The 24,594-nt window shown below is 41.7% G+C and overlaps 1 protein-coding gene across 9 annotated transcripts in view; it reads right to left on the bottom strand.

Moving 5' to 3' along the window:
• Nucleotides 1–17,529, bottom strand: part of PCDH7 (protocadherin 7) — a 418,557-nt gene extending 401,028 nt beyond the window's left edge. For 7 of the 9 annotated variants that reach the window (XM_084970757.1, XM_084970758.1, XM_084970759.1 and 4 more), the window contains exon 1: nt 13,315–17,529. In XM_084970757.1, coding sequence (XP_084826883.1) covers nt 13,315–16,491 — 3,177 coding nt within the window. In that variant the 5' untranslated portion in view covers nt 16,492–17,529. 9 annotated transcript variants of the gene reach the window in all.
• Between the last annotated feature and the right edge of the window lie 7,065 nt (nt 17,530–24,594).

Below are 24,594 nucleotides of genomic sequence, written 5' to 3'. Positions count from 1 at the left end.
TGGAATGAATTCCTATGTTGAAGCCCCAACATCCAATGTGACTTACTTGGGGTTAGGGTCTTTATGGGGTTAATTACAATTAAATTACATCAGAAGGGTAGGGCCCTAATCTGATAGAACTGGTGTCCTTTCAAAGAAGAGAAAGAACATTGGAGCACCCTCTCTGTGAATTTGCTGGCACCTTGATCTGGGACTTCTAGCCTCCAGAACTGTGAAAAAAATATTTTTGTTGTTTAAGGCATACTGTCTATGGTAGTTTGTTACAGCAGCCCTTGCAGACCAGCACAGACTCTCCTAAACCTGTTGGGGGTACATGGCAGTATCGTGGACTAAATCAGAATGCACGCAAAAGCCTCAGTATGTAAATATGTAGATTAAAATCCATCAGGACTGCTGTGCTAATAGTCTCAGACTTGAAGAAAGGAATATGTCAGAAGAGGGTTGACTCCAGGTAGCTTAAGTTTCCCTGTTTTATGTAGAGAGGATGGGACCTGAGAGGTTCTGTTTGGTTTTGTGTCCAGTTACATACATGCCATGGAAAACATAATAGGACCTGCCTCCTGGAGTTGTTAGGAACAGTCAGTGTTATGTGGTTGCCCCCATGGCAGAGTGATTGGCATAGAATTAAAGCTCAATAAATGAGTGCTCTTAATGGTAGAGGCTGAGCATGAGGAATGAAGGAAAAACTCCCAGAAAATACTGCATGACAGAAGAAAGAATTGATAAAAAGTAGCAAAAATTTTTAAAGTATCAAAATGGATGCAAACTATTGCGAACCTTTCTTAAACTACTTTCTTTATATCCATAAGCTATTTTTTCTCTTTATTTATCATCAAGATCTCACAGGCACTGAAATGGTTTCAGACAATACCCTGTGCCTATTGGTCTGTGGAGAGGCACATGCGCCAGCTGCACTTAACCAGGGATACATTGATTGAAGAAATCAAGCAGGGTAAGACAACTTCAGAGGCTTCCAACATGTGATTGTAAAACAAACAAACAAACAAACAAACAAAAACTAACAAGAAATTGAAACCAAAACCTTTTTAATATAGCAGATAGTGAAAATATCCCAAAAGTGTAAACATGCTTTAAGAAGGGGTTAGAGAAACTCATGAGTAGAGAGACGTGTTATCTTAAGTTGTAACAGTGTTTTACAAATCCCAAACATTTTACATGACCCTCACAAACTCTCTGTCATGTAATCAGAGCAGGGGTTGTTTATGTAAAATGACAGAAGTTGAGTTTGAGAAGCTTTCCAACTTGAAAGGACTTACGTAAGGTCATCCTGGCCAGTAAGTGACAGAGCCAGGGCAAGAAAGCAGATTTTCAGCTTTGGTTTTCTAGACTGTTGAAGACTGAACCAGTAAGCAGAAGTTAGGAGGGGCTTTAAACCTCTACTTTCCTGTAGCCTGACCTACCCTCTGCAATCAGAATTGAGAGGGAGGAAGTGATATAAATTCAGGTTTCTGGGATACAGTACAGACCTACTAGAAGTCAATTTCTGAGAAGCAAATTAAATTAGGATAAGAAACAACTATACGGCAATAATGTGGCAACTATTTTGACAATAGTAGTCTAATAATATTAGTAGGGAGAAGGGGAGTATATTGCCCTGCAGTGGTTGTATTTTTTTTTTTTTTCCTTCTTTTCTCCTTTATTCTTCTCTTTCTCCCAAAGGAACAGGGGTGAAAAATGAAGACAGAGCACTTGGACCTCATACTCTAGGCTGAAAACCAAAACCAAAACCAAACAAAACACCTGGTTAGAAATGGGAGAAAGTAAACATTTACTACTTTTTGACACCCATCTTGCAAACACAGCCAGCCTCTGTTCAGTGGCATCCTTAGAGTCACCAGGGCCTCAATTCAAGGCCACAAACATTTGCTTTTGTCAGAATCGAACACCTTTTCTACTATAATCTCACCTTACCTCCTGGCTCCAAGCTGGAGTTTGTGACACTTGGCCCCTTAACAGAGGTCTCAGTCTTCTAAACTCCTGAAAGATGTTCACCCTTCCTCAGGCCCCATTTCTTAACAACTATTGATCTTTCTGAGGTGTTGGCCTGGTTATCTGCTTACAGCAATTTACACTCAGGTGTACCAAAGACTGAACCGACTCCTTCAGAGGTTATTTGCAATTTAAAAGAGGTGCTTCTTTAAAAGAGAACCATAGCTTAAAAAAAAAAAAAAAAAAAAAAAAAAAAAAAAGTAAGAATAGGTGCTTTTTAGAATTTCTGGGCTTCTAAGGAGTACTCTTGAGTTGCAAGGCATTTCTCAGCTTCTACCTTATTCCCATCACTCCTCAGCAAGGGCATAGAGCCCTCTTTCTTGAATACACCAAGAAGACGTTTCTCTTTACTGAAACTCTGGTATGCTGGGTTCTCACCTTTAAAGACGACCATTCCCCAGAGGTAGTCAGGATGAAAATGAGGAAAAAAAAAACAAAACACATTATCAGTGAGCTTGGATTGACACAGTGAGTGAGTAATACCTGGAGGAATATAGAAACTGACTGATACAAAAACTCCTGCATGTGTTTGAGTGCACAGGTATCCATTTTTCCTTGCAGATAAGGATCTCCAGAAAAAATCCTGAAACCCTATGTGTTTGCACGCTTCTTCATTGCCCCTCAAAATATATCAGAAGTCTACTGTCACCAGTGCCTCCCTTACGTGTTTGCTTTAGATTAGTTCTATCTTTTTTAAGGGTTTGGTGTTTATAACACCACCGAGAAGAAGCAAGGAAGGGAAATCAGGGAATCGCTCATTTGCTGCAGAAACAGGAGTCACACACTCAGCAGAGAAGGCAGGGACTCTAGCCAACCCAGCAGGGAATCTTTTATCATGGAGACATCCACTCAGCAGGGAAAGAAAATAACAATTAGGATGTTCTCAGAGTCCAATACAAACGTGGCCGCACCACAGGCCAGTGATCCAATGTGGATGGATTTTCAGGCTACCCAGCACCAAAGCCCAGGCCCTTAGTTTGTTGGTCTCTTCAACAACTACTTGGGAGTGTCTCCTATGTGCTGGACACTCCAATAGGCACTGGGAATACTAGGATGGACAAGAAAAATTCAGAGGGGCAGTACCTGTGAGCTTCAGAGCCCATGCCTGTGTATATTATTTTCGCACTGAAGATAAGGCCCTTCTTTTAGTCTTTAGACTTTTAGGTTTGTTTGTTTGTTTGTTGTTGTTGTTGTTGTTGTTGTTTGCCACACCCAAAGCATGTGGAAGTTCCCAGTCCAGGGATCTAACCTTTGAAATGGCAGCAATCAGAGCTGCTGCAGTGATAGGAGAACTCCTAGACATCATTTTAATTATAAAACTCTGCACCATGTATTAAAGATAAAGCAAATCAATCTACTCTCTATAAAATAAATGGATTGAAAAAAATCACACACATCCAAGAAAAGTGTTTTGCAGTTACAGATAGAAATTATTCCCAGAGAGCTATTTCAAACTGTGAAATTACTTCTGAAGTTTTTCTAGAGTTAGGATTAGAATGATTTACCTAGATCTTCAAGTTTGTTTGCTTTTAATCACAGATGGGATTGTTTACAAGTCAGGTTAATTAATTAGATCTCCAAATTATACACACAGCCTTTTTTTTGGATAAATCACACTTTGCGACTGGAAAAAGTTTGAAAAACTGAGCCTTTTCTAGCTCTTTTGGGAAGATTTTACCCTGATGAGTCTGAAAATATACTGTATTCAAAAGCACAAATTTTACCGTCTCCCCAAATGATTTTAGTACTTTCGAATTCTGACTTGCAATTTCTTCAGACTTGATAAAATTCTTAGCTAGTTTCATCCAAGTCATGAAAAAGCTCTTCATGACTTCAGTTTCCTCACCTTAGAAATGATAATGGTGCTTTTCCTCACAAATTGCTCTAAGGAGCAAATATGCATTCAATGCTTTAAAATTTAAGAAGCATAATGCAAATATAATCTATCATTTTTCTGCTCTGTAATATTTTCTGGAATATATTAATCCCTTGAGGACAAAGACTCTTTTATTTTTCTTTGCATACCTAGTACCAGCTGATATTGCAAGTGTTAAAAGAAAGAAACTTTATCTAAACCAATCTCTTACATTCTCCTATTCCTCTTTAGATTATGTAATGAAGAATGAAGTAATGTCTTGTCCTTTAAAATAAAATGTCCAGACTGGGGCTTTGGGATTGCCACATGCACACAGAGGTATATGGAATGACTGGCCAACAGGGATCTGCTGTATAGCACAGGGAACTCTACCCAATATTCTGTGAAAACCTACATGGGAAAAGCATCTGAAAAAGAATGGATGTGTGTATATGTATAACTGAGTCACTTTGTTGTACAGCAGAAATTATTACAATATTGTAAATCAACTATACTTCAATAAACCTTTTAAAAATGAAAAATAAAATGAAATGTCCAAATGCTAAAATATATAGAGTCATGGGTGGTTTGCTCTGAGTCTGTCTCTATCTATCCACAGGCACCTCCCTAAATGGTAAATTCCAGAAATTGAAAGGAGACAAGTCAAGAGACCTCAAGTGGAGGACAACATTTGAGATCATGGGTTGGGGGGAGAGACAGGAACCAAAAATGAAATGTTCAAAGATTAAAAAAAAAAGAAAAAAAAGAAAAAAAGAAAAAAGGCAGAGGAATGAGTGAGTTCCCATTGTGGCTCAGCCATAATGCATCCGACTAGTATCCACAAGGATGTAGGTTCAATCCCTGGCCTTGCTCAGTGGGTTAAGGATCCGGTGTTGCTGTGAACTATTGTGTAGGTTGCAGATGCAGCTCGGATGTAATGTTGCTGTGGCTGTGGCTTACGCCTGCAGCTATAGCTCCAATTTGACTCCTAGCCTGGGAACCTCCATATGCTGTGGGTGTGGCCCTAGAAAAGCCCCCCCAAAAAAACCCCAAAACACCAAAGAGGAATGGTAACAGACATCTTACAGAATCCTTAACAGACTTCTCAAAAGCTTGTTGCTGTTGACCACTCTGATTCCACCAAATAGCACACTAAAATTCTTGGTAGTGTTAGTAATTCTCTGCTTTGACTTATTATGTTTTTCAAATCATAATTAAATAGCTATCATTTCCCAATCTACAGTGGTGATTCTCAATCCTTTTCGACTGCTTCCACATAAGACAAATTTTTTACATAGCAACCAAAGCAGGAAGACACACATGCATACAAACACAACTGAAATAAATCTGTACAAGACAATATTTACTCTTACTATATGAATGGCATACTCAAAATTTTTCTGCTTTATTTCATATCTTTCTAATTGTGGTAGAAACTTACAAATTGATTTATGTCCCAATAGTGTGTTGCAACCCAAGTTTGCAAAATTCTGCCTTAGAATGTTCTTTTTTGTGAATATATTCATAAATATTCCCTCCCTGTGGTTACACATTAGTTTATCCCAAATTCTGGACTTTAATTTGTTCTTGAGTTCATGTGATTTGCTACAGGATTCACAGTTTAAGTATATATCTGAGGAGGTTTACTATTTAGGAAGAGGAAACATGGTATTTCCAAGAAGCGAAAGTGGTAAGAATTCTTTTCACCAGTTTCTTACACTGGTACTTGGGCTCAAAACAAAATAAGGGGTTGAGGATAATTAGGTGGGCAGTCAAATATCACTGAGAGTGTAGTCAGATACTACACTCTCAGTGATATTTCTGAAAATATCCTTTTTGCAAAATTGACAACTAATAAAAAGCTTGAAATATACACACTAGTGATTTACACAGGTTAGCATGCATTTCCTATCATTCCGCATTTTAATGTTGTTCTGATATTTATTTATTTTTCTTAAAGGGCTTTTATATTGACAGTAATTCACCAAAAATTCTCAAGAATCTGGCATTATTGGTCAGCATTTCAAAACATGGGGAAAACTTTAATAGGGCAGATGATATGATAAATATATTATAAAATTATCAAAGTTTACATATGAAACACTTATTTTTAGGTACATAAATGCATGCGATGTAACACAAATATACGCATATAGACTTAGACCATTCAGTGAATTCCCTGATGTACTTAGCAAATCACTAGTTACACAACTAAAATTCTCCTACTTGCCAACTCAATAATATATAACATGCTGAATTCTCAGAAGCTGGTTGAATTTATGTTATCTGACATCAAATAGAATAGCTTTCAGATAAATGCAGTCCACAAAAATAGGTAACTGCATGTTTCTTCTGAATATGATCACAGATAACTTACCTCAAAGGTTCTAAATTTTCTTAAGGATTTTAACAACAACAACAACAAAAACCCCAAAACAAAACAAACAACAAACAAAAAAACATTGAAAATACTACATATATTTTGGTCAGTATTTCCAGACTAAGGAAAAACCAACACAGTGGCCGTGCCTGTGGTAAATACAAAATAGATCGCTCGAATGTGTCTTACAAACAATAATTTTTATAAATATTCCTCAAAGCCCTTGCATACACCTGTGGGAGCACACACAAACACGCACAGTGGAATTTAGAAATACACACACAGAATGAGCGAGACACACTATCCTTTACTTTAACAAAACTATCTCACTGGACTGGAAAAGGCTTTGATTACATAACACTTTACAACTACTGATCAATTTAGGATTTTATTCAAAGTCGTTATTTAATGTATTATAAACAAAGACTTAATAGACTTAGTTTTCCGTGGTTCACACGGAGCCAGGGTCATAAAATCATCATTGAAATACACTGTTAGATTTTTTTTTAAGACTTCACTATTAAGGTCTGCTAACCACTTCTTTGAGAATGGAATTCCTGATGACTTAGACATCCATCAGTGTCACATTTATTTATTAATACTGAATCTTTCATAAGTTTATTTATTTCAATGCTACTTTTCGTTAAATGAGGGGAAAAAAAAAAAAAAAAACCTTGAAAATCAAATGCACAAATGGAACAAGCAGTGATTGGCTGACACCCCACGGCCAAGGGCAGGCTCCACCAGGATGCGAAGTAGCAAGGTCATCAGAGTATGGTGCATAATGGAGCATCATATTAGAGTGGAATTCAGCCAAACACAGTAATGTATGGATGTAGACGCATCTGAAAGAAGGAAAATAAAGATTTATGCAGGTCAAAAAAAAAAAAAAAAAAAACACACACAAAAAAACACACAATGAAAAAATTTTCCCAACATCTCATGCCCAATTGGAATGCTGTGGTGGAAGTTTTGGAGTAGAGAATTTTTATTTGCAAATCATGTGTCTGTAAATAATACATATGCTCAGAAGGAAAAAAAGTTAACATGTCAGATGAATCCTACTTTGAAGCTTTAATACATTTTTTGTTTGTTTGTACACAGCATTAGAGTTCAATACAAACATCACTAAATTCCTGAAAATAAACCTTTATTCCGCCTTTAAAACATTAATTCACCAGAAGTGATAATTAAGATTAGTTTTAGTGGTTTCAGCTCAATTCTTCTTGGAATGTGATTTCTCCCACAACACTAATGCTAAATAAAGCACTGTGTAATGTTCTGAAACAGAGTCCCTGCTTTAGAAAAGATTCTAAGGCTTTTAAAATAAATAAGAAAGGAAAAGAAAGCTGACTCAAGACACACACACACACACACACACACACACACACACACACATGCACATACAGATCCTACTAGTTCTATAGAGTCATAGCAAATAAATGGATGAGGATGTAGCCTCGCTAGAACGTGGTTATAATACTATTTAAACATAAAGCTCTAAATAATTATACTAAATTTCCTACATAACCTTTACTATCACCCTCTCCCAGGAAAAGAAATGATATTAAAATGTTTAAAAGCTCTGGTGGCTATGGTGAAGGAATGGTTTTGTCCCACTATATTTAGTTCTAAAAACAGTTCAGATTTCATTTTTGAAATTAATAAGCTCAATCATTTGTATTTTATCAATAGGCAAATTTAGAATCTAAAATGCTAGATTGGCTGACTGCCTAACAAGGAAGCAATTCAGTTGAAAAATAATAAAATGTCACATTCTTCTATAAATTTTCTAGAAAACAAATTTAGAGTGAAAATTAGTTCATGATTGTGTGCACTTTATGGACACTACTAAAGTTAAATACATCAAAGTAAAGTATTCTGCTACATTATCAAAATGCTAAGAAGAACAGAAGTCATAGGAAGTATCCATATTGATGAAAAAGGTAAAAGATTATCCCAAAGTACATAGAAAGTTACATATACAATGTACAGAAGGCTTTTATTCATTTCCATTACAAATATATTTTATTTAAGATATACTAAATGCTATGTAGGTGCTTACATGTATTGTCATTGTTTTGCTAAAATAAAAAATTCTCTCAACTTGTTTAATATATGTTCTAAGCTATGTTAAGTTATTTTAATGTGTGTCATCAATTGATACAAAGGGGAAATAACTATTAATGTCTTTTAAAAAATCTATATAATTTGGATTATAATTTCCCTGATAATTTTACAGATAAAAACTAGATCCTAAAGTAGGATTACATACTATTGTAAAAAAAATGTCAGTTTTCACAGCCAAATATATAGTTATACAAATATAACCAAATATATAGTTATAAGTAAATATCAAGATATTCCTGTTACTATTGAAATATACACAGAGAAAGTTATAGAACTTCATTTTTTTTTCCTCCAGGTAACATAGTAAATAGAAGAGAACACTGGACTCCTCACTGCATGACTAGCACACTAGTCCGCATTTTATCCCTGATAATCTTATAATCTCAATCAACTGAACTTTTTCATACTAGACCTCAGTTTCTTCTATAAAATGAGGAGATTGCTTTGCTTGATATCTTATTTCTAAAACATGATGACTCCAGTGATTTTAGATAGAAACATTAAGCAGTCGATTATGGCATATTTTAGGTGAATTTTGGGTTTAAAGTTAAAATCTTTTCCACATATCGAAGTATGAATATCACAGGAAATAAGAGCCTAATGGCACCAAAGTTGGTTTACATGAATACATCTTGTGGGGGGGGGGCTTGTCGGGGCAGGGGAGAGATAGTCTGATATATATCTACCATGTGCATGTTTTTCTGCATAAGAGATACGTACTTACTCAGAGATAAAAAGATAACAAGAAAGAATGATTTTGCTATAGTTGACCAGCTGCATGATTTACTTAGAATCCTTAAACTGACTTTGTGGTCTTATGTCAAAGTCATTAATTGACTTAGGAGAAGTTTGAGATAAGGTTCTAACTGTCATACCTGGACTTCAATAATAATTTGTGTATCACTGCAAATCAAATTACTGGATGACCTTTTCCCTGTTTCACAGACATCCAGAAAGCCAAGTCCTGTTGCTTTAGTAGATAACATTCTGACTAAAGACACGGCCTTTCATCAGTCATATTAGCTTCCTGCCTATGATTTCAGGCTGAAATCCCACCATATGCAGATTCACTGTACCTCTTGAAAGTGTCTTGGTCATAGACAGGAGAACCCTATTGTAGAAGTTATGCTTATAGAATTAAAACTAGAGGCTGTGGTTGGCATTGCCATGCAGATGAATTTCCACTATAATACATATCGTGTAATATACATTCATGAATAAACTGATATTCAGTTTTCTCAGTGCTTAGAACTCTAATAGATGATGGCAAGTCATTATTTGCTTCCAAAAATGGAAGTAATTTAAAAAATAATTTCTGTTATAGTTTTACTAAGTATGCAATGAACATACTGAACACAATTTGATCAATTAAAGGGAACATTATTCAGAGAAGACTCAGCAGTTCCTTAGGTAAGGGAAACTGTCACTGGAGTTGATATGAATTTTTCTTGAGTATTTCAGGAGCAGCTACAAATGGATTTTTAAATTAATGTTTATTCAAGCTGTATCCTCTGTATGCTTGCCAAAAATAAAGTACCTTACTTTCCATCTACAAAATACAATAAAAATTTTACTTGCCAGTGCATTATCTAAATAAGAGCATAATAATAAGAGCAAAGATAAACACAAGACCCGAAAAAAATGTGGAAGGTGGTAACTATACTTTTATACTGTCTATTAGTCTTTTGAAATTATATATTTTTTAAAAAATGAAAAAATACCTAACACATTATAAAATACCGGAGACTTAAAAATAAATAGAAAAGTCGAATGCTTCAGCCTTCATTTTACAAATCAAAAGCACAGTTGAACTTCCAGGTCACAAAACTTTAACAACCACCAAGACCAGGTTTACCAAGTAAAGGAAGAATAAAATGGAAAAGGCAGAGAACACTTGATGTTATAAATGATCCCCATCTTTCTCAATCAGACACATTCTTTAATTGAGAACAACGGCTTTCTGTCTGAAATGAAAAGGTCTGAACTATGAAAAACTGGGCTACATCATCAATTTTCCTAATGTGTGAATTTCAGAAATAATTCTAGCATCTCTGCAACACATTACCTCCTAGATTCTGCTCCAGTAACTATAGAAGACTGATGTGAAAGCTCTCTAAAGCTTATGAAAACAAACCAAAGAGAAGGGAAGGGGGACATTATCTACAAACTTTTATTTCTGCATAGCTGGTTAACTCATTAAAACATTACCATTAAGAGGACTTAAGAGCAATAGTTCCAACTATATTCTCATGAAGATAAGAACGCTGTAATAGACATCATTTTCATTATGTCACAAGAAAGGAACTATGATATGACAATTCAGGAAAATCATAAATAAAATTAAAGCTTTATGTCAGATAGAATCTATTTTTAATTAATTATTTTAATTAATCCCTACCATAAGGAATTAAAAGACAACAATCCTTAAGATTTTCTTCAGATAAATTCAGCAATAAAAGGGGAGAAATTAAAACAAAATCCCATATTCTTTGTTTTTTATTCTATGTCAGGTTTAATCAAAGAAAATATATTTTGGTGTGTTGAGTGTTCAAAAACTAAAGGTACTATCTTTTAAAATAAAAATAGAAAATCATCTACCTAAAGTACCAACAAAAACGAGAACAAAAAAGACCCTGTTTATTAGGTCAGATGTCCATTTTGTAAATGGATCCCTTGTCTCCTGACAGTAATATTGAGGAGCTGAAGTATATCACTTACTATTACCAATTACATTAAGGGAATGTATTTCATTTGCCTTTATTTCATTTTACATCAGTTATTTATCGTGATTAAAACTTTATACATCTGTTGAATGCCTAACAACAACATATACAAGTTTTCTAAAGTCACTTTTGGCAAACTGCATGGTTTATTTCAATGGCTTTGTAGGTTTTATCTTTTGGTATGTGGACTTCTTTGCTCAGTTAAGAGACCAAGGCCATACATTAGTTTATTTATAAGCATATCACTTTGCCTTTTAAGCAGGATGCCACAATAGTTTTGATATTGCTTGGTTTAAATATTCAAGAATATAAAGGTAATCCCATTTGATGAGCCAAAAAAGGTTAAGTGACAACACAGAACTTAGGAGGTGGTGGCATAAAATATCTATAAATCTGTCACGTGATATGTCCAGTCAAAAGTTTAATATTACACAATTTAGAATGCAAATGCCAGTCAGCTACAGGACCAAAAAGTCCTATTAGGATGACAAAAGAGAAGTAAATATTCTGCAGAAAGATCTCTTCACATGCTTTTGCATAACAAATCACCATTTTCTAAAGAAATTTCTACAGATCTTAATTTATTTGGGGGTGTTATTATTATTAACCTTATAAAAGTGCTATTATATTTAACTGGAATCGTCCTTGTTTACAAAACTGATAAAAGCACCAAAAGCAGAACAAAACTCTGCTTCTAATTCCAGGTAAAGAAAGAACACAACAGATATCCTCTCCACTTGCCATAATTTCAGGAACAATTCAGACTCATGTGCATGAAGAGACATCTTTTCAAAAGTCATGTAAAGCAATGTATTTCAAACCTGTGTTTTTTTGGATTGCTTTGATGATTGGATAGAAAAACATACTGTTTGCTTCTTCTTATCCAAATAGCTACAGTACAGTAGTATATATCAAAAACATTAGTTTAGGAAGCTGATTTTTTAAATCATGAAAATAAGAAATTAATCTTTATCACTGTTCTATAATAGCTTTAATGAGCCCATCAATAACATCTTTAATGAGGCTATACAATAACTTTTCCCTTTGCCTTAATTATTCTCAGATCACACCTTCCATATGCGAAGCATATTTAATAGAAAAACTATTATTGGATATTACTTGACAGACATAAATGTGTTTCTTGAGATGTTCTGGTGGTAAGAAATATATGATGTTTTACTATTAGAGTTGCTACAAGCTTTACACACCGCAGTTTCCAAAAGGTTTTATTTGTTGTGAGTCAAAATTTGGTGGGTATGAAAAGTAAACTTTGTGAGTTACATACATGTGTGTGTGGGGGGGTGCATATATCTGCACACACACATCATACAAGCAAAACTTTCAAAATTGATTTTATATTTTCTGAAGTTCACCTCTGAATATTTTTTATTGTTTTCAAATTTCCCTAAGAAACAACAGTGTCAAATATTCCATAAAACCTTTACAGTCGCAGTATATTACAATGTACACCAAAATATTCTTGTACACACTGCATCAAAAATGAATTTTTGTTGCTTGGCTTAAATAATAACTGTATCCATTCAATTTACTTTGCTTATGAACTTTTAATACTCAATACAAATGGCAGAAGTGCTGATTGCATATCCTCATAGAAGCCTAACTGTATTGATACTGAAATATTAAAAATTCAGTTTTGCATATTTGAATATCATTAACTATGGTAAACTCAGCATTTCTGTCAAAGTAGTCAGTATTTCAGTATCTCAGACTTGGTATTTCATTTGCATGAATCAGCACCTGTTTATCTGTAACATCCTGCATAATGCAGAACAGATAAAACTTTTGTAGTGCCCAATTTGCATAGACAGCAGTAGTAACTTCAGAAATTTTGTCTCTGGATGCAATTATCCACTTAGTAGCACAAAAGAAAATAATTTCAGGTTAAAACTAGCCATCCAAACAATACAGACATATTTATCTGGAAACAGAAAATGTAGGATGAATTAGGATTGCCAAGTACAAAGAGAAGTGCAAAACACTGCCTGCAGTGTTTTCTGCAGTAGCTTGGTAAACTCTAATGTGCAAAATACAGGGGTGTACATTTTATAAACAGTCTCTACTAAATAAATAATGTGTAAATTACATCAACACTAAATCCCAGCTATTAAATTTTAACTAATAGCTTTAACAGATAAGACAAAACTTTGCAGAAAATGCTGTCTCAGATATTTAAATATATTTGGGATGTATCTTACCTGTTTGCTGTACTTGTTATTGGTTTGACAGCTGTACTCAGAGCAGTGATCTGACCCAATTGAAATGTTGTCTCCTGCTCCCACAAACGTGTTAGCTGGTGGTAGATCTTGTACGGCCTGGTGTTTTTTTCCTGCTGTTGGTGATTGGGGGTGAAGCTGGACAGTAGGCAATGGGGAGCTGGATTTGTAATGCCTGGCCAGGTCAGGACTGCCAGGCCCACCGTTAACTGATCGGTATCGGCCCATGCTTGGGCTGTCTGACAGCTTCTCATTGACGCTATCATACCTCTGTCCATTTGGTTTAGAAGCTTCTACAGTGACAATGCTGCTGTAGAGAGGCTGCTTAGATTTTTTGTTTTTCTTGTCCTTTTTAGGCTTTTTAGATTTGTCATGTTGCTGGGGTGTAAAAAAGTCTTCATGATCTTTTTTGCCGGCTTCATAGCCATTTTTATTTTTGGACCGGCAATACCTGGCCATCACTACAATTAAGATGATTAGAATCACTGTCATAATTCCAGCAACCACCCCAATGACAATACTGAGTCTTTGCTTGCTAATTTCATAGCTTGGGTCACCAGCTATATCCTGGGTGAGGGGGGTGTGCAAACTTCTGGCTATCTGGGAGTCGATCACTGTTGCATTGGAAACACTTTCATTGACAAACACATGCACCAGAGTTGTGGTGGACTGGGAAGGCTGCCCACTGTCATTCACTTGCACCACCAACCTGTGCAAGCCATAATGCTTTTGTGTGAGTTTTCCCACTAAGGAAACCACACCACTGGTGGGATCAATCTCAAACAGCTTGAAGGGATTGCCTCCCACAATGCTGTAGTTCAGGTCTGCATTGATGCCATCATCACTGTCTGTTGCTAACACCGTAGCTACTACTGTCCTGACATTACTTGAAGGTGGCAGTAAAGTGTAGGAAATGTTTCTGGGAAGGGTAACTGTGGGAGCATTGTCATTCTCATCCATCACAAAGAGAGAGACTGTGGCTGTGGCAGATCTGGGAGGATCTCCTCCATCCACAGCCTTGACTCTGAATGTGTAAGTGGTCTGATGTTCCCGGTCAAAAGACATTGTGGAGTAAATGGTCCCCGTGTCATTTTCAATGGAAAAAATGTTACTGTTCTCCTCTATGTACAGGCTCATCTCTGCATTGCGCCCCTTGTCAGCATCCATCACCGTGACCATTCCCACGGGGCTGTTGGGCTGCAAGTTTTCTTTCACGTAAAAGGTAAAGATGTCCTGCATAAACTTAGGATCGTTGTCATTCTTGTCAGCCACCTGCACAATCACTGTGGTGCTGCCCTGTAGCACTGGGATGCCTTTGTCTTTGGCGTTAACTTTAAACTCATACCTGTCAGTCTGCTCGCGGTCCAGCACGGTATTGACGAGGATGTCCCCTGAATCGGGATCGATGGCGAAGATCCCCATCACAGAAGAGTCCAGCGAGTAGGCGATTTCAGCGTTTTTCCCGCTGTCTGCGTCTGTCGCCAGCACGGTGGCTACCCTCTCTCCAGGGATGTTGTTCTCAGGAAAGTAAACCTCCACTACCGACTGCCCAAAGACGGGCGGGTTGTCATTGGTGTCCCCCACCTTGACAATCAGGGAGTTGTTGCTGGAGAGGCTGGGGCTGCCTGAGTCCACCGCCACTATGACTACGTTGTACTCCCGGGTGGTCTCATAGTCCAAAGGGGCCGAGGTGTGCAGGAAGTACTTTTTCTTGTTCTGGTCGCCCTCTGTGTCACTGGCTGGCTTGAGCTGGAAGGGCACGTCGCCCACTACAGTGCAGGTGACCACTCCGTTCTCGCCTTGGTCTCGGTCGGACACCTGCACCAGGGCAATGGGAGTGTCGACTAGAACGTCCTCTGCCACATTGGCCACCCCGTCCTTGAGTGGGATACGACCGATCTTGCGGATTTCAATGGACGGCACATTGTCGTTCTCGTCCTTGATATTAAGGACCACCGTGGCCTTGTCGGTCTTGGGGGGCTGCCCACGATCGCGGGCCATGACGGTGAAGCGCAGCTGGTTCACCTCCTCGCGGTCGATACGGTGCAGGACACTGAGCCAGCCGGACGTCTCGTCGAGGCGCAGTAACCGCCGCACAGACTCGGTAGCCGCCCCGAAAACGTACTCTATCTGCCCGTTGACCCCCACGTCCAAGTCGGCGGCACGCAGCTGCAGGATGGGGGTCCCCGGGGCGCTGTTCTCTGCCAGGTCAGCCTCATACACGCTCTTCTCAAAGCGGGGGCTGTTGTCGTTCACGTCGGTGATAAGCACCCGCAGGATGGCCTGAGAGGATCGAGGCGGGTCGCCGCCGTCGCGCACCCGCAGGGTCAACTCATAGGAGTCGCGCTGTTCGCGGTCCAGCGCCCCCTTCACAATTAGCTGCGGCTGCTTTTCGCCATCCGGGGTGTCGGCCACCTGCAGTTCGAACACACTGCTGCGGCCGCCCGGGTTGGTCCCGCCGCCGCCTTCTGGCGCGTCCAGCCGCCTCTTGGAGCCTCCAGGGCCGCCACCGCTCGCGCCGTTCCCGCCGCCCCCGGGGTAGGGGGCGCTGTCGGCAGGCCCGGCGCGCCGGCCTTCGCCGCCGCCGCCACCGCCGCCCCCGGGCTCCTGGAGCAGCTCGTAGCGCTCGATGCCGTTTCGGCCGAAGTCACGGTCGGTGGCGGTGGGCAGCAGGTAGAGAGTGCCCACCGGCCGGTTCTCCTCCACCGTGAGCGTGAGCACGGGCGACGGGAAGGTGGGCGTGTTGTCGTTGATGTCGAGCACGATGACCCGACCTTCGAACAGGTCCACCCAGCTCTGCGAGGGCCCGATCACCGACACCTCGAAGTCCAGAAAGCACTCGTTTTCGTCGAAGATCATCTGACACTGGGGCAGCTTCTCGCGGTCAATGCGTCGCTCGCTTGTACTAAGCTCGCCGGTGAGGTTGTCGATCTTCAGGTACTCCGAGCCCGACTCGAGGCTGAAAGTCACCTCACCGGAGCCGGTCACGATGCCCAAGTCTGAGGCGACGTTGCCGATGCGGACGTCTGCTGGGCCCTCCTCGGCCAGTCGGTACCGGAGGAGTTGCTTGGCGGCCGCCAGGCTGAGCGAGAGCGGCAAAAGGAGACAGCAGCCCAGGCACCAGGCGCGCGCCCATCCCATGGTCCGCATCCTCAGCATCTTCTCCTGCTGCTGCTGCTACTGCTCCTTCTAATCACGGCCCCCTCGGCGCCCCCCTTCTCCGAGGCCAGTCGCCTGCCCTCCTCCCAGTCCTCTCCCCTCTCCGAGAAGGGAAGAAGCGAGAGGGAGAGGTGGGAGGGGGCAAGAGCAGCGTCCAAAGTCGGCCAGGGGAGACCAGCGTTAGATTCTTCTTTTTTTCCCTCCTGCTTCTTCCGAAAGTTATTGTTTCATAATTCATGCAATGGGTGCTAATCGCCCGCTCGCCAGCCGCCGTTCAGTTGCAGTACTCACAGTTCACGGGACACTGCGCGCCGCGAGCTCGGCGCCCCCCCAGAGTCATCCCCGCAACGGGCAGAGGATCCCGGACTCCCGTCCCTGCTGTGTCGGATGGGGCCGGAACCGCTCCGGCACGCGGGCAGTGGAGCCGGGAAGCGGCGGGGAGCGAGTCTGCAGCCTCCCCCGCCTGCCAACCCCGCTCGTCTTTGCTGCTGCTACTCGAGTTGACTCCAATTCACGTTCCAGCCACTCACTCCAGACCAAGCTTCTGCTCCGGCTGCCCAGGCAAACGTGAGTCGCTTCCTGCACGAGGTGCTAGGGCCAGCAACAAGCCAGTCTCAACTCCGACTCCGCTCAGGCAGCGGGAGAGCCAGTCAACAGATCGAGAATGAAAAATCCCGGCAGGTCGCTTCGGGCACGGTGCAGTGGAGACCACTCGCGTCACACAGCGGTCCGCGTCCGGGTTCCCCCCGCGCGCGAAAGAGCAGTCCAAGCCATCTTCAGAGACGCCCAGAGAGTCAGTCCCTTTTCACCCACGAGAGCTCGGGTTTCTTTTTTTTCTTAACTACTCTGCGCAAGGTCATTAGTCACGAAGCCGCCGCCTGAAACCGCAGCAGCCTTTCGCCCGCGGGGTTGAAGGCTGAGCCGTGCGCACCGTGCGGTGCCCAAGTTTGGGTTCGCAGCCGCAGAGTCCGTGCCTTTCCTCACCTGCATTCGGCCCGCATGTCAGAGCACTGGGATCTGCAGCGCTGTGCGCGATTCAGGGAGGAGATTGCAGCCTCTCTCTCTCCGCGCTCTCTCTCGATCCCTCCCCTCCCTCCCTCTCCTCTCTCCTCCTCCTCTCTCCTCCCTCCTCTCCTTTCCCCTTTCCCCTTCTCCCACTCCTCTCTCCTGCACGCTCTCTCTTCGTCCTCCCAGTCCCAACGCTAGCAACTCGAGCTGAACTTGATCCCTTTGCAGTTCAAAGGTGAGCAAACCAGGCTCGGTGCGCAGGCGACTTTCGCCTGGTGGAAGCCCCCGGCCGGGCTCCCCCAACGGCAATTAACAAAGATGCCCAATTCTGTCCGGATTTCCGAAGAAAAGCAAAAGGCATGGGGGCGGGGGGGGGAGGTGGAGTCAGAGACAGCTGCCAAGTAGCTTAAAAAAAAAAAAAATCCAGTTTGCCAAGGGGAGAAAAAGTGCCAGTCGGTTGTTGCCTCGGAAGTGCCCTGGCACGGCTGGTGAATTCCGCAGTTGTCTCGTCCCCTTTCGTGTCTGGGAGAGTCTGGTGCGGGCGCTCCAGCCGTCTCTTTGACTGCCGCGACTCAAAGGCGCTGAATGGCAAGCGGGAACCTCCCGCTCGCGAGCCGCCAGCCGGAAACCCGCAAGTTTGCCCAAAGTGATGGTTGCTGCTGGGAGCTCACTGCCTCGCTCTCGGCTCAAGCTAGTCCCTGACGCTGCTGTGGCGGCGGCGGCGGCGGCGGTAGCAGCGGAGCCTCGGAAACTACACACTCGCAGAGAAGGAGGGAGGAGTGCCGTGGCGGGGGCGGGAGACGGGAGCGAGCTAGCCGCCCGGCTTCGGAAAGCCCAGCTTCTGCTTCAGCTCCGGGGGCCACTCCAAGTGTGCACAATCCCAACAAGCCCCCCCTTAAGCTAAAGATTGCCCCTATTCTTCCCCAGCGAGTGCAGCCGCTGCCCCCCGGGGGCGGGGGTTGGGTACTAGTTTTTTCTCCCTGGGGCTGGTAAATTTCCTCTTTGCTCTTACTAATGCCAAGTGCGCGTGTGAGCGCGCTGGAGCTGGTTTGAGGAAACGTTTTGCCTTTTCCTCCTTCTCAGGCGATATTCCCCACCCCCGAAGTGTCTCTCGTTAGCGAATTAGCATCTTGGTTAAGGCTTGGTCAGCTGTGGCTTTGGGAACCCGGGGTGAGCCCAGGAAGCTACGCTGGTGTTCTGAGAAACCACGGTGGGCTGCAGAGGTTGAGAGAGAACATCGAACTCCAAAGAGAGCGGGAGAGGAATCCTTTTTTGGGAGAGCAGTTAGGAGGGCTGGGGTGGGGGTGGGGGCTGTCTTTGTTTAAATGCTTGGCATTCCTGTCATCGTGCTTGCTTACGGGGTAGACCCTGTGTGTGCGTGCGCCTGGGGAATAAACACATGTTGGAAGCCTCGATGTTATTTTCTAAGCAGAAACCTGCAGCCTTTAGTAACTGGCAAAGTGTAGCGTCACCTATCTGGATAAAAGGGAAATAAACTTTAATGGCAACTTTGTGTACCGAAGAGTCCCTAGCTCCTTTTCTCTCCTTCTTTTGACTTTGTGCCACTTGATCGTACATGGTATTCCCCCACGCGAGGCTTCCCCACTTTTCAGTCACTGCCGCCGCATCCTGCCTCATCGAATTTCATTTCTGGTTGTTTTCTAAACTGTAGCCATTTGCTCTTATTTCAGTGGCTGTCGGGGCCCAGCCAGGATGGGGGGGGGGGCGGTGTTGAGATAAGCAGGAGATACTTGGGAAGAATTCTTACACTTCAAAGAAGAAAAGAGGCTGCTGCTGGATTTTGGTTGGTCCTCATCTGGTCTGCTCAATCTATAGGAATTGAAGGGCCTCCTCTTAAAGGAAAATTTAAAGCAAAAAGAAGAAAAGAGAAAGAAATCCGTCCAGAGTGGGTACGTTCCCTTTATGGGATTTGTGTGAGGCGGCAGAATGATTTAAACAAGACAAACACCAATGAAGTCTATAAGCAGATGTAGTGCGCGGTTTTTCAGGCGGGCGCAGCCAGCAGGAATGGGTGGGAGCGGCGGCAGAGATTTCCAAGCATTCCCTATGGGGGATAATAGAGGCGCGGAAGGTGGGAGCATGTTGTGGTATGTGCCCGGGAGCAGGCGAGGATTTTTCCAGCCTGCTAAAACAGCAGCACTGGGGGTAGAGGCTCCTCCTTCGAGGCCAAGTCTGTAACCCGGCCTTCTCCCTCCCGCCTCCACCCCCTACCCTCTCGCTGCCACCAGCGCCTCTATGCTCTATATCTGCAGCATCAGCGAGAAAAGCCCCTTGCGCAGACTCAGTGCGCACCGCCGCAGTCTGGAGCTGGGGGGCGGGGGCGGGCGCCGCAGCACTGTAGCAGCCCGCTAAGTGTCAGGAAGGCCAAATTCCCCTTATATTTGGCAAACTCTGGCTTATCAGAACGCCACCAGACACACCGTCCCCCTTTTTCCAGGGTCCAAGGAGAAAGAGGGAAGCCAGCTCCACTCTGCGGCCTTGCCCCCGAGCATTCCGATACGCGGCAATATGGTGCAGTGAACTCACTCCCCTCGTCGCCTTTACTAAGATTTTGCAAACTTCAGGCAGCCGCGTGGGTAGAGACGTTGCACCCTCTCTTGCCTCACCAGACCATAAACTTGAACAAGCCCCTGCGCATCTTCAAGTAGTCGCCCACCGCTCCGGCGCGCAATTTTGAGGCACACATCCACAAGGGGCGAAAGAGTGGGAGGCTTTTCCCCAGCGCGGGGAAAATTTCTTCCCAGATGACCGGAGGGCGGGGGTGTAGAGCGGGGCGCAGCGCGTCCTTCACAGTGGAGTGGTTTCCACATTGCGGGCGGGAGGTAGTCTTTGGCCCGCCCTCCCTACTCTCATCCTTACCAACTCTGCCGCCCAGCCAAACCGGCGTGGGAAATGGGTCCGACGTGCGCGGCATGGGGAATAGCCCGGCCAGACAGCCGAGGCCTTGAAGCCTTCTGGCTCTCCTCCCTCCTCCCCAAGGTCCCCGACTCCGACCTCTCCTCCGGAGCAGCCCGGGAGTGTTGGCCGCCTTGCCCAGCTGCTCGGTTCTTGGGGAAGGGAACGAAATAGGCGGGGTAGGGCGGTGGGCGAGGTGAGGGGAGCCCTCGGGGGCACCCTTACAGCTGCCGGAGCTCCCAGTTCTCTTCCGTCCCCTGTCTAGGGACGGACACTCCAACTCCAGAATCCAGCCGGCGCGGAGGATGAATGCGGGCGAGAAGTCCTTTCCCCTCACCCCCGCCCCATTTCCGCAGTCTCAGAGCCAGTGTCACAAGTGCTCAGCAATTTCATTAAATGGAACCGGTGGGGGGGGGGGGGACTAACCGTCCCCCGCCCCCGCCCCAGTACAAGACCTCACCAAGGGAATATGAGATCCGGCTTCGCTCCCACCCACAAACACCGCCCGGCTTTTCAGAGCCCAAGCTGCATTTATCCTCCCAACCTGAGAGGAGAGGGTTCAGAAGGAAATAGGATCGAAAGTGTAACCGGCTGCAAGAAATTAAAGAACCCACTGCTGCTGCTGCTACTGCGGCTTTGGCGGCCAGAACTGAAGAGAGAAAACGAGATCAGTGTCCTAAAACCTGCGTTGATTAGAGTGATGGCACGTCATCGCTTGTATGAACCAGAGGGTTCGAGGGAATGTTGAAACGCGGAGGATTTTGTTTTTCTCTTTCTTTTTAAAGGACAATGAAAAGAAATGTCCCTATGGAGCCAGGATAAAGAAAGGAAACTGGTTATAGAAATACCATCCCATTCATTTAATAAATTTCATAAAACCTCAGCCAACGATTTATTTTCTATACCAAATATCTCAGCCTAACTTACAATATCCAGTAGTCTTTGGTTTTACTTTTTAAATTTACTGACTAAGCTTGCTTACTTAAAACTGCTTTGCAGTTGAAAATTTTCAGTGACTGAGCTGAAAAATAGCATTCAGGGTCCGTGATGTAGTTTAAGCCTCAAGAAAAGACAGGAAGCGAAATAACAACGACAACAAAAGTTTATGGGTTAAGAATGAATACAAAGAAGTAGGTGCCGGAGATATGATCTCTGGGGGGCCTTCATTTATTATAGACGCTATATTCACGATAATATGAGAAAAAGGTTAAATACAGTAAACATGATAGCCAGTTCTGGAAAGAAATATAAAGCAAATTGACGGGAAGGGAGAAAGTGACTCAAGAACGCCACCAAGGGACAAACTGAGGAAATGACACCCCTAATTCTCCAAATCCATTGACCTTTCATCTCTTTCAAAAGGGTCATCCATATCCACTTATATATGTGTAAACATGCTTTGAGGACCTTTACAATCAATCATTTCTCCAATTACTTCTGGTATATTTGATACTTTAATCTTTTTTCTCAAAAATTTCTGGTAATCAGAAATAATTGTTCCCTAAACATGTATCATTTCGAGTAGTAAATATAACTATGTATAAATATTGTCTCATAGCAAGTATTCTGATTCTTGGGACTGCGAGAAACTTTAGGCATATTTTCAGTCTTAAATCCATGTTTGCAGTATTAAAATGTGTAGTAGACTAAAATGGCTAAATTATTCATTGTAATAACAGACTTTTTGATGGACATTAAAACTGAGCAGCTTAAATAAGGAAACCACAGATTTTCTTTTAAGCAGGTAATAACTGCTTGCATCAGTGGTTATTTAATTGGTTTCCAGCCAAGAAACAGAACAAACTGTGCTGTTTAAATCATGTAATGCAAACTGTATACTGCAATCAATAAAAAAGGAATACAAGCTACAAACTAAATTTGATTCATCCTACCTATTTGGATAACTATTAAACATTTTAATAAGACTAGTATAAAAACTCTGAAGAGAAAAAGAAACTTATGAAAAGAATTTTAAATATTTATCTAAATATTAATTTATAGACTGCATGATTTGTTGATTTAAATGGAGTGTTTCAGTTTTAAAATGACACAATAGAAATAATTTCACTTTAGGCTTAGCACAGATTGAGTTTTTCTTTCAATTTTTAAAGTTTTAGATGTTAAAATAGATGCAATATAGCATAGACTTACAATTTATGCAGTACATATAAAGATCTAGTCAGTATAACTGACAAACACATTGTCTTATTTACAAGATAATTTATGGATATTTTCCAACTTTACATTAATTTTTATATATTCACAAAAATTAAGCTTTGGTGGAAAAAAGTATTTTGCAAAATTTGTGTGAGGTTCTGAGGGAAAAAGCCCCTTGAAAAGTCCACACAGTATATCCTATTATTTGTGGCCCTCTGAAGCTGTTCCTTGTCACTATCTATGGTGAAATTGAGCATTCCAATGCCCTTTGCAGGAACTTGAGACATTTGGCACTTCTTTACTACCATGGCAGGATATATGCCAAAGGCTGCTGTGAATAATGACCTCCAAGCTAGATAATATTTTAAGTGTCTGGGGGAAAAACTCATTATAATGGCTTGTATGAATATGGTACTCAAAAAAATGACCATGCTTGTACTAAGAATGGTTAAAAATTATGAATTTGCTTTAAAAGTGTTAGCCCTATGTTGACCTACCTAGATCCGTTCTGATGTTAACTGCCAATACCAGGTGGTACAAAACTTTACTCGAATTTAATCCATTGTATTCAGAAAATACAAAATGAAGAATGTTTCTAGAATGAGTTATATAGTAAATCTGACTGACTATTTAGCAGGAACAAAATTTCCAACGATAGAATCTGATCCTTATATGGTAATCCTTGAGACCTTTCCCCAATTATTTCTGACTTCTGAACTTAGGATAAGATTACTCTTCCTGGCCCCCTTGTGGTTAGATAAGACCGCTGACTAGGTCTGGGCAATCCTGAGTGGAAGGGAAGTTCACTTCCAAAAAGAACATGGATGGCTAAAATGAAATCATCATTCAACCATCAGTCATACTGATTATTAACCTGACCTAGAACCAATACCTGGGAATCATCAATACATTCCAGACCTACATTGACTGTAGAAAGCAGTAGTATATTCTGAATGACTGTTTCAGCACTTATTGATAATTATACAAGTAGAACCGGATTAAAAGGCCTACCAAACAGACAATGTGTGTTTCAACTATAATCCCTATAAATCAGCAGTTGTGCTATTTAGTCACAGGTAGAAATGCAAGTTTCAATGGAAAGGAGAGTTCTTGCTATATAAATAAAGCTCTATAAATTTGTACTTTGTGATTTTTAAGAAACAAACATTTTAGTCTAGTTTATTTTTTCTTCATCACTGATGTAGCAATCAATGCCTTAACATAGTTTTGATAAAGTAGTGTTGACTCACAGTAAGATGGAAAGATAATATTGATTCTATGTATTTATGGTTATTTTTTTTCTCTTATTTTGGCTATGTAACTGATTTTCAATTTTGTCTCCAAATGACTAGATTAAAAAAACACTATATAGTTGTAAATAGGAGCTTTTGATCTGGCTGACTTGTGAATAAAATATTTAGTGTTTTGGTGTGTTATTATACTAACAGTTGTGATTAGTAACAGTATATATCATCAACAGTGTATATCTGAATTCAGCACTGAAAGGTTTACTGGCTATTTCTGAGTGTTTATTTCTCTCTCCAGATGTTAGCCTGATCATACCACCTATTTGGAGGAAAGAAATAGTACCTACCCTTGCCTTTTCGATGACAAAATAAACAATGAGATCCTGCTGTATAGCCCCGGGAATTGTATCTAACCACTTGTGATGGAACATGATGGAGGATAATGTGAGAAAAAGAATGTGTGCATATATATATATATATGTATAACAGGGTCACTTTGTACAGCAGAAATTGACAGAACATTGTAAGTCAACTATAATAAAAATTTTAAGTAAAATAAGTCTGATAAAAAGCTTCCTTTTTCATCTAACAAGTAGGAAGTTTTGTTTCTTTCTTGTAAAACAGATTAAATCACAGGAGAGAGGGTGAGAGAAAAATATGGTGAACTTAAAAAGGTGTCACTGAAACTAAGGTAGTGTCCCAGTTTCTGTTTTACTTTGCTCTATAAAATTGTATTTTGCATAGGTTTATAAACCAATACTGCCTTCAGCTACCA

Source organism: Sus scrofa, chromosome 8 (assembly GCF_054392235.1).
Source record: "Sus scrofa isolate SSC_HxYL_T2T_F1_AM1 chromosome 8, Sscrofa_HxYL_maternal_Yorkshire_Landrace_v2.0, whole genome shotgun sequence".
NCBI lineage: Eukaryota > Metazoa > Chordata > Mammalia > Artiodactyla > Suidae > Sus > Sus scrofa.
The sequence above is the reverse complement of the archived record's forward strand: the minus strand, read 5'-3'. Positions and strand labels throughout refer to the sequence as shown.